This window comes from Misgurnus anguillicaudatus, chromosome 19 (genome assembly GCF_027580225.2).
Source record: "Misgurnus anguillicaudatus chromosome 19, ASM2758022v2, whole genome shotgun sequence".
Classification (NCBI taxonomy): domain Eukaryota; kingdom Metazoa; phylum Chordata; class Actinopteri; order Cypriniformes; family Cobitidae; genus Misgurnus; species Misgurnus anguillicaudatus.
This window is the reverse complement of record NC_073355.2, coordinates 40023774-40035226: the sequence shown is the minus strand read 5'-3', so window position 1 is coordinate 40035226 and position 11453 is coordinate 40023774. Positions and strand designations below refer to the sequence as shown.

The window sequence follows — 11453 nt, the reverse complement described above, 5'->3', positions numbered from 1 at the left end:
ACAATGTGATTGCTAACAGACCAAGTTAAGGACCTACAGTATTTGCATGTGCCTTTAAGACCCCTTACAAAAATTTACTTATTTTTCCTTATTCATTAACAGCTAAGATAAAAAAAAACATTTTAAACCAACTTGCTAAACTTGCTAAAACCACATTCTCAGAAAAAAAACATACAAGGTATATAAAAAGCTGTCACTGGGCCAGTACATTTTTAAATAGGACACTTTTGTACCTCAAAGGTACACATCTGTCTCAAAATGGTACCTATACAGACCTTTTTGAAAGGTAAATATCAGCTATGTCTCTCCCAAGGGTTTGTCCCCTCTTAGGACATTTCCCACAGGGTTTCTCTTCTAGGGTTTTTTCAACCCCTGGTAACACGGTCTCACTCCCATGGCGTCAATATTTGACGACACTTGACCATGCGTCAATATGTTGACGCGGAGGGTATACCTTTCGCGTCATTTTTTGACGAACTGGGGACTTCAATACTATTAGGTACGCGAAATTAAACAGTTGTCACTTGGCATTGGGGTTAGGGTTAGGTTTGGGTAGGGATGTCATTATGTAAATCTAACCCTAAACCGACGCGAAAATGGTAGAAAATGGTAAGAAAATAGGAAAGAGAATGCAACGGACTTAATAGTATTGAAGTCCCCAGTTCGTAAAAAAATGATGCGAAAGGTATACCCTCCGCGTCAACATATTGACGCATGGTCAAGTGTCGTCAAATATTGACGCCATGGGGTGAGACTGGGTTGCCCCTGGGGAATCAGCTGACATTGGCTGAACTTAGCACCCTCTTCTATACGTTACATTATTACTGCGCTCGCTAGTACGATTAATCTTAACCGCTGTATTTTGCTGCTTATGTTTACGATTTTTCTGTGTTTTCTCCTGCATCTATTAATGTAAAGCTGCTTCGAAACAATTAAACAATTGTGCAAAGCGCTATATAAATAAAATTGAAAAGAGTGCAGGCAACCAGCTACGGCTGGTTTATTTTTTTATTTAGGGATAACCCATGGAAAAAAATAAACGTGCAACAACAGTTTGACTTAATTTAATTTCAGTAAATTTTTGCTTTTATTTATTCAGGATAGTGTGGAGCAGACAGGTAAGTGTTTAGTGGAAATAGGGTTTCCTGGGATCAGCAAAGGGTGGCCAAACTCGGGTGGCCGTGTCAGTGAACTCGAATTTTTATTTTAGTTAAAGGTAGTGTTTTACGGTACGAAAATCTGTACCTTTTGCCTATTCTTTCTATTCAGGGTAGGCAAGGATAGTCAAATCTAACAATTATTTCTCTAAGTATATCAATCCCACATTACCTTAAATTAGGTAGAATTCGACAGATTAGATTATACTCACATAATTGTCAGAAGACTTCCCCGTGGTTGATTATTTGAGCTAAATTCACGCAAGCACGCTTCTTCTTGTCTTTTAAAAAATTTATTAATACAATTTAGCTAGTTGCGATTACAAGTTTTGCCGAATTAAAAGGATAAAGAAAAGAAATAAAAATACAAAGTTAACTAAAAGTAATAAGACAAAAATACAAAGTCTAAAAAGTATTAAGTCTAGAGCACACAAGATATCAGGCTGTCAGACAACGGAGATGCTGGATGTTGCCCTTCCAGATCTGCCTAAGTTCTGCACCAGCATCAATTTATAGGCACGGTCTCGGGTCCGAATTCCAGGAATCATATTCAAGGCCTCATGGCACGCCTTTGATCCTTACGTCTACTGGGAAAGTCCCCTAATATCTTAAATATATGACGAAGTCTCTTTGTCGTTCTTCTCCAAACTCCTCTGCGCTTTCTCCCACGAAGACAGGTCTTTAAATCATGCTTTAAACTGTAATATATCCCTTAAGCTTTGTTCTATCTAATACATGCATCAATCTCTCTACTCTTAATAAACTAGTAAATACAAAACCATATTTGTGTCACTCCTTAAACATGCAATTTAAGAGCTGTCATGCATATACTCCCAACTCAATGATTATAATACTTTACATCAAAGCCACCCTAGGCGTATTAAGTAACATAAAGAGTTTAACATAGTAAAAGGAGTATAAAATAACAAACCACAGGTTTATATTGCTCAGAAGAAATACATATAAAATTAGGTGTATTATTTGGCTTATAAAGGTTGGATAATTTGCATCTTACACAACACCCCCTTCATGCAATATTATACAGCCTTTAAGTTCTCATTTTCAAACATAAGTATGGCTGATATCTTCCAACTCTCCTTTCATATTTTTTCAACATCAAGTACATTTCACCCCTATTAGTAAAAATGTTGTGCTGAGATATACTCAAATAGTTGTTGACCCAGGGAACTTTGCGTATTGGTCTTACCCAATTACTTTCCACTATAATTCCTTTTACTTGATCACCCACTGGCCAATGTTTTACACTTTGCAACACTACGTTCAGATAGCCTCCAAAATTTGCTTTTATAAATTTTCCATCAGTTATCTCATGGTAGCATGCACCAATCAATTCTCCTTCAGAGTTCTGACACAAGAACTGGCGGCTCCTTCCATTGATCTTACATTGTTTACAATTACCAATCAACGGAATCATGGACTCCTGCATTTTACGCACTTCTCCACGAGCCACAGTCATCATTGAAGTCTTCTGGAGAACTGGGGGGGCAGAAGTTGCGACCCTTTCCTTTTTGATGCAATCATCAATGTTTAGCTCTATGAGATAAAAAACTCCATCGAGTTTAACAATCTTCAATGTTTTACTTCTATGAAGCTCATGTACTACAAGGTCTTTGTTATCTTTAGTCCAATCCTTGTGTCCATCAATATCATAATATATTTCCTCAACCTCTGGGTGAAGCCTTTTGAGTATATCTCGGTACCTCAGAAATAACGCAGCATTAGTGCGTTCCATTAGATTAAAAGTTGTCAAGTAATGCTCTGTTGTCTTATCTTCATTAACCCAAGTCATTATTTTAACAGTCTTGAAACAATCTCGACAGAATTGTCCCATACTTAATTCAACTCTTTGCATTACAGGATGCCTGTAGCAAGAGACACATTCATCCTTGTGAACTGCAATCCAATATTCTGTTCCACATCTTGTTAATAATTGACCCCTCACTGTTCTCCTAAGTTCCTAAAATGTTAGACAGAGTACAATTAAGTCTTAACTCATTTGCTTATTTTGCAGATATCACATTGTTATATAAAATAATAATGAAATTGATTTTACCAGTCTCTTAGCCTCATTTACCGCTTCTGCCAATTCCTGATTTTCTAGAAAGTGGTCCGCCATAATCAGATTCTCCTGGTCATTTAACTGTGTTTCAAAAGGTTCAGTTTAAATATCAGTGTGTGGCTGAATCACACCAACTCGTCCTTTGAGAGACAATTTATGATCCACATTTGAACTTCTCTGTGTTCTTCTGCTTTTACTCCTCATAGCTGAGAGGAATGTGTTTCATAAATTAACTTCAATACATTCCAATAATCTTAAGCCAACTGCTCAAAACTGCACATATCTCCTATTACAATTTTGACCTTTTAAACAAAAGCATTTTCATGCCATAGCATTAATTTGGTTTTACAACAGTATGGTCTTGATTGTGATCGACTTTGTGTGGTTTTTCTAAGTTTCTTTACGTATTGTATAATATTTTATTCAATCACACTTATTACTTACTTTACCATCATTATTTTTCATTACACCCAATATGTTATACATTTTGCCACTATCCCAATTTTATTCAGATTATCTGGCTTGCGTCTGCTGTGCTTTTACAATTTTGAAATTTGCACCTTCAAAATTAAATCAAACATAGGTGCTGTTATTATGTCTGACCACTACATATCTTAGTTCTCCCAAGGGTCAATTTAAAAAGTATTACCCTTCACACCTCTTTCTCTCACTATCATTTCTTAATAGTGGAACACATACATACACACAATCAACAAAACAAACAAAACTTTTAGCAGCATTCCAAGGCTAGTGATGTTAAATAAGATTTGTAAGCAATATTATGTTTACAATCAGTGTCAGCCTTAAATTTAAGTAGCAACTGAGGTAGATTAGTCATAATTAATTTTACTTTATGTACCACCCAACACATACTCAGCAAAAGGCTAAGTTGTGGTGTCTTTAAAACAATCCTCACAACATCTCTGACTGGTTTACGATCTCCAGAGAATGTGTGAAACTTCTCTTTCTTTTTTTTACCTACTCCTGGGACAGATTTAACAAGTAACATTCTTTGTTGTTTAGTTACAAATGTCCAATGGAAATGTTTTATTCAAATATTCTTTTTACCATCATGCATAATGCTCTTGGTGTTTATGTTACATCATTTACATTCATTCATTTAACTGACGCTTTTATCCAAAGCAACTTACAATTGCTATATGTCAGAGGTCGCACGCCTCTGGAGCAACTAGGGATTAAGTATCTTGCTCAGGGACACAATGGTGTGTCACAGTGGATTCGAACCTAGGTTTCTCACACCAAAGGCATGTGTCTTATCCACTGCCCCATCATGTCAGTATTTTAACCCAAATTAGTCTAAATACATTTTTAATGTTACTTTTCTAGTCCAAATCATATGTATATATATATATATATCCTGCTTGATATATTTGATCTCCAAGATGATAATATGCATTTTATCTTGATAACTCTTTTTAATTATCATGAAAACTTTTTAAAGTTTTCACATCAGCATATATTTTTTATGTATATACTTTATAACTGTTGTACACTGTAGAACATAACCGCCTCAATAAGTTTTGTGTATTTACTGCTTCTATTTAAATCAAACAATCATGGCAAATTTTAGATATAGTAAGCTTCCAAAAAGATAAACTTAAACCCACACGTGGTCTTAACCATTTGTGAGCTGCAGTAAAGCGTATGTTGTTGTTGTTCTACTCACATTTCGAAGGCAGAGTAGGTGAACTTTCACCTCCAAGTTCAACCAGGCTGAAATGTTCCACAGTGCGATTTCATCTTAGATCTTTCTCCAAATTATTTTAGTCTTCACTCCTCACTCATTCAAATGCTAGCCAATGATTTTTCTATTTCATCATTGCTTTTTTTTTTTTCGTATTACATTCAATGTATTTTATACTTACATCGAATCCAGTATACCTGTTTTAGGGGTGCATATTCTTATTGTCTACATTAACCTAATACATTTTGTATCCAAAAGTTATGCTATTTACCAATTGTATACTTCCTTACATATACTTCATTGTGTGTCTACACACTTTTTGGCATCTTTCTGCCATCTTTTCCAATGGCAATAGACAAATGCACTCCCCTGGCATCTATAAGAGAGTTATTTTAGTCTCTTCTACTTTTCCATCTTTTATTCTTTCCCTACTTTCATTTTCCATTCTTATTCTTTCATTTCTTTCATTTTCCATTTTGCACCGTTTAATTCGAAACAGTTTGTTTCACTTTTGTCATGGTCAAATGAAGTTGTCATGGTTCAAATTATTTAGTTGCTAAGTTGTTACGCTTCAATTTGCCATCGTCAATTGCGCGTTATCAGGGTCAACTAAAGTCTCCTTCTAGATCATAAATCTATTTCCCCCATCAAGGAGTCTTTAGTTGACTATAAGTCAAAGTTTCAACTTGGTAAAGATTTTTATTACCTTTTTTATTTTATACTTGTGGCTCATTGTAGATGTTAAAAGTTTTGTTTAACGTTGTCTGACAGCCAGGTCACATACTTATTTTTAAAGCTCATTTTAACCCTATGCTCTCCAAATTCCCTGCCCCAGTACCATTAAAATAGCGTATTTATGCGAACTCTCGGGGGTTTTTATGACCTTTTTGTCCCAGCACCGACACATAATTCGCGTCTTTCACAGCAGGCGTCTGTTGTTTAAGGGACAAGGGTCAATTTGGATTAAGGTAAGACTTTAATTCTCAACCAAAATCAAATGTCTTTTTAAACCAAATTCTATTGTTTTCTAACTCAACCGTGTGATCACTAATTACTCGCACGATCGTGTGTTTCTTAGTAATAGTGTCTTTAAATGGTTTGTTCATATCCTTGTGAACTAACCTTCCCAGGTGAAAAAAAGTGCACTAAAATACACTTTATTTAAGACACTTAGTACACTTTTCCACAATATACTAAAAGTGCTCTATTTTCGCACACTAATTTTGTACTTAGTATACTAAAAAGTAGTATTTAGTACTTCTTAAGATGAACTTAATACCATCTTAGTGTACTCAACTGTGATATTTTGAGACACCATGAAATTGAACTAAAATTTATTTTTAACATACTAGATCTGTATTTAAAAAAAATATATTTAATTATAACTTGAAGTACACTTGAACCCACCTTTAAGCATTTTTAAATATACATTAAAGTATACTAATGGTATGTTAAAATAATATTCCAAATGTATTCCCAGATGAAAAAAGTTCACTAAAATACACTATTTAAGTACACTTTCCACATTATACTAAAAGTGCTCTATTTTCACACACTAATTTTGAACTTAGTATACTAAAAAGTAGTATTTAGTGCTTCTTAAGATGAACTTAATACCATCTTAGTGTACTCAACTGTGCTATTTTGAGACACCATGAAGTTGAACTAAAATGTCATTTTAACATACTATGTCTGTATTTAAAAAAATATATTTAATTATAACTTAAAATACACTTGAACCCACCTTTAAGCATTTTTAAATATACATTAAAGTATACTAATGGTATGTAAAAAATAATATTCCAAATGTATTCCTAGGTGAAAAAAGTTCACTTAAATACACAATTTAAGTACACTTTCCACATTATTCTAAAAGTGCTCTATTTTCGCACACTAATTTTGAACTTAGTATACTAAAAAGTAGTATTAAGTTCTTTTTAAGATGAACTTAAGACCATCTTAGTGTACTCAACTGTGCTATTTTGAGACACCATGAAGTTGAACTAAAATGTAATTTTAATATACTAGGTCTGTATTTAAAAAATATCTTTGATTACAACTTGAACCCACCTTTAAACATTTACGAATCTACTTTAAAATACACTAGTAGTATGTTAAAATAATATACCAAATGTATTCCCAGGTGAAAAAGTTCACTAAAATACACTTTAAGTTCACAACCTTAAGGTACCAAATGCGCTTTATTTTCGTGCAGTAAAAAAAGTAGTATTTAGTACTTGTTAAGACAAACTTAAGACAATCTAAGTGTACTCAACTGTGCTATTTTCTAAAATTGTATTCAGTTACAACTTGAAGCACATTTGAACCCATCTTTTAAACATTTATAAATATAATTTAATAATTTCAGATATAATAATATTACATAAATAATATAGCATACAAAATGAAATAATAATATATTGCCCACACATTTGTACACATAAAATAAATCATTTCTAATGTACTGTACGTGACATTTGAATTACAATACAGTATACTATTAGAATGTTATATATGTAGTATTTTACCTGCATGTTTGCCACCAAAACATGTTTTAACTCATTCTAAAATGATACCTATTCTGTATTCATACATACGAACCGGTTTCTTCCATCATTAACAACTAATTAAATGTTAAAGAAACAACTAAGTATGTATTTATTTACTGCTATTGAAATGATTTTACAATATAAAACAAAGATCAGTGAAATGCAATGAGCTACTTTTATCAAATTGTGGAACATTAATACATCAATATGAAAAGTACACTATATGCAACCATTGAATATTCATATAATCATAATAATGTAATTCTCTAAACAAAAATTTACTGGGAAAAATGCAGAAGTGCATTTGAACTAACTCGAGATAAACCTGCAAATGGCTGAACCAAAACACAGAGCAGTTTAAATGTCACGTTTAAGTGGAGGGTCACTTCTTCTTGCCATTCAGACACTGAAGACTTAATCACAAGGTCTGTGAAAAGGAAACAGAAATATACAAAATTAACCAATAATTAATGAACATAGATATGCATTAGAATTTTGTTAACTCCTCAGTTTACCTTTTAAAGCTTTGACTGTGTCCTCATCAAGCTTGACATGAGTGTCCGTTTGATCCGTCACTACATGGCACTCTACAAGTTACATTGAAAATAGAGTTATAGGAGGCTTAACTCACTGACACTCATATAATGCAACCTGTGTATTACAGGATATGCTTTACTTTGATAATTGTGTTTTATTTTAACCAAGGGCATTTTTCATTGACATGTCTATTGTGGTCTTGCTTACAAGAAAAGTTCGCCTCTGTTTAAGGAGATTTAAGGAAATCAGAAGTCATGCCAATGCACTCTATGCACGCTTAACTTCCACGTTTGACTCAAGGTTAAGTTTCCGATACGGGAGATTTTAAAGCAGAGTGACAGCAGAATCACTAAAATTTACTCATTTGCTGGATTTACCCAAATTTACAACCTATGATGTGTGAAGAATTGTCCAGATGTGCAAACTGAGAAAGGTTGCAAGTTTTATGTGTTGTCTTATCTCTGTAATCATTAAGATAAATTCAGCTAACCTGTACTAGCAGTGCTTACATTGTGCTGTTTTTTACAATTTGTCCAGCAGGCTAATCACGTTAGTAATATATTAATGTCTTTGTAATGTTGTGTAAAAGTGTCAGGTGAAATAAGAGAGACAAGTGAGATCTCATTGTTACTGCTATATGAGGAAAAAGCAAAACGAACAGAATAACATATTATGATATGATGCTGATAGTGTAAAATGTGACATTCAGAGTTCTGTTCTGAGTTTTACTGTTTTATTGTGGTATATTCACGCCGATTGTCAAAACATTTTTACTTGGTTATTTTTGAGTTAGTATCTTGAAACATTAGAGGATGTAAAAAACAAAGCAAAAAGGACTATGGTAAAATTTATTTTCAGTTATTTTCAGAGAAGACAGCTCAAACATACCTTTTAGTCTAGTACTAGCATTGCATTGAAGCGTAACTAAACCCCTGGTCAGAGCCTGACTCCAACCACTGGCAATATTTGAAAAATGCAAGAAAAGTTGGCAGATCCCAACGGAGATAGAGAGGACGAACTAAGCTTGTACCAAGTGTGTGGTGAGATCGTAACAAGGGTGTAGTGAGCTTGAACCTGGTTAGTCACAACATATTTTTTGGACCCAACATCCAATAGGAAAATTAAACTGCAGTAGCCACCGATCAACCTGAAGAGGGCAGCACTCAGACGTTTTTACACCATATATTGTAGTATTGAAACACTTTATATCCAAAACTTACACTAATAAAGCATCATTCTACAGATCATTAACTAAAAAAAGTTGGTTTAGGGTAGTTACTCTTTAAACATTAGCATTAGAAAACGTAAAAGTGATCTAAATGTTATAAGAATACTGTAGAACTTAAAACTTACCACCAAGAATAAGTATTTTTATGGGCTGTATCTTCATCTGTTCATCTCTACTTCGACTTATTAGAAATTCTCGGCTCTGATTGGTCAATTTGAATGCCGCTGTGCTAAAAAAGACAGGCTGTTAAGATTTCTGAAATACAACAAGAGAAATGAAATTACTAACTTTACTCACAAAAAATGTATGTTCCAAAAGCCACAAAACATACCTGCTTGAAGAAGCTGGGTTAAAATTAAGACATACTGTAATACTAAATGTTCTACTTATTTAATAGTTCACTAAAAATAAAAAAGCAAAAATCTGTCATCACTTAACTTACCCTCATGTTCTCTCATTCATCTTCAAACAAAAACCGAGGTACTTTAATGAAATCCAAACGTATATTTCCCCTCGATGTCAGATCCACTTGATACTTGAACTAAAAACTGCTCACATTTCAAAAAGTTAATCGCAACAACAATAAAAACCATCGCCGAAGTAATCCATGTGAATCGCGTTGTTTCAGCCAAGTCCTCTGATGATCACTATATATAATTTAACAGTTTTAGTTTCAACTTTTAATGCACATTTACCAACGATCACGCACGTTGTGTATCGAACAACAGAATCAGGAAGCCAATGTGACGTACTGAATCCCAAGAACCAATGAGGTTTAGTCACGTCCGTCACGTGTATTGTTTGAATATAAACACTAACAATTTATGTGGATTAACTTTGTAAAATTAATATATAATGCATGTTTAATGATATGATGTTGAAATTGCAATGTTAGCCTATTAAAATTAATGTACATGTTTTTAAAAAATATATGTTTTTTTCTCAACACTAAAACTTCTGTAAAAGTATGCTTGTGTTTAACATATTTTTTTTTTAAATGTGTAATTAAAGATATATTTTTTCCTAGCGTACCTCTAGTGCTCTTTTTAGAAATACGTTAAATGTATGCTTGAGTTTAGCATACTTTTTTAAAATGTAATTAAAGATATATTTATTACCAGTGTACCTCTAGTGCAGTTTTTAGAAATACATTAAAAGTATGCTTGAGTTTAGCATACTTTTTAAAAGTGTAATTAAAGATAATTATTACCAGCGTACCTCTAGTACACTTTTTAGAAATACCTTAAAAGTATGCATGAGTTTAGCATACTGATAAAAAGTGTAATTAAAGATATATTTATTACTAGTGTACCTCTAGTGCAGTTTTTAGAAATACATTAAAAGTATGCTTGAGTTAAGCATACTTATAAAAAGTGTAATTAAAGATATAATTATTACCAGCGTACCTCTAGTGCACTTTTTAGAAATAAATTAAAAGTATGCTTGAGTTTAGCATACTTATAAAAAGTGTAATTAAAGATATATTTATTACTAGTGTACCTCTAGTGCAGTTTTTAGAAATACATTAAAAGTATGCTTGAGTTAAGCATACTTATAAAAAGTGTAATTAAAAATATATTTATTACCAGTGTACCTCTAGTGCAGTTTTTAGAAATACATTAAAAGTATGCTTGAGTTTAGCATACTTATAAAAAGTGTAATTAAAAATATATTTATTACCAGTGTACCTCTAGTCCAGTTTTTAGAAATACATTAAAAGTATGCTTGAGTTAAGCATACTTATAAAAAGTGTAATTAAAAATATATTTATTACTAGTGTACCTCTAGTGCAGTTTTTAGAAATACATTAAAAGTATGCTTGAGTTAAGCATACTTATAAAAAGTGTAATTAAAAATATATTTATTACCAGTGTACCTCTAGTGCAGTTTTTATAAATACATTAAAAGTATGCTTGAGTTAAGCATACTTATAAAAAGTGTAATTAAAAATATATTTATTACTAGTGTACCTCTAGTGCAGTTTTTAGAAATACATTAAAAGTATGCTTGAGTTAAGCATACTTATAAAAAGTGTAATTAAAAATATATTTATTACCAGTGTACCTCTAGTGCAGTTTTTAGAAATACATTAAAAGTATGCTTGAGTTAAGCATACTTATAAAAAGTGTAATTAAAGATATATTTATTACTAGTGTACCTCTAGTGCAGTTTTTAGAAACACATTAAAAGTATGCTT

General features: G+C 32.6%; 1 protein-coding gene across 1 annotated transcript; it reads right to left on the bottom strand.

Moving 5' to 3' along the window:
- Nucleotides 1–1227: 1227 nt before the first annotated feature.
- Nucleotides 1228–3867, bottom strand: LOC129435518 (uncharacterized). Its single transcript, XM_055193749.2, has 2 exons — nucleotides 3232–3867; nucleotides 1228–3135 (listed from the first exon to the last, which is right to left on the bottom strand). Exons 1-2 carry the CDS (start codon nucleotides 3292–3294, stop codon nucleotides 2206–2208), a joined length of 993 nt encoding a protein of 330 aa, XP_055049724.1. The 5' UTR covers nucleotides 3295–3867; the 3' UTR covers nucleotides 1228–2205.
- Between the last annotated feature and the right edge of the window lie 7586 nt (nucleotides 3868–11453).

What these genes read in the sequence shown, in the direction of transcription:
- LOC129435518 (XM_055193749.2), bottom strand. Translation starts at nt 3,294, where the DNA reads ATGGCGGACCACTTTCTAGAAAATCAGGAATTGGCAGAAGCGGTAAAT. An exon ending in TAAATGAGGCTAAGAGACTG is followed by an intron (nt 3,136 to 3,231) that starts GTAAAATCAATT and finishes CTAACATTTTAG; the next exon opens with GAACTTAGGAGAACAGTGAG.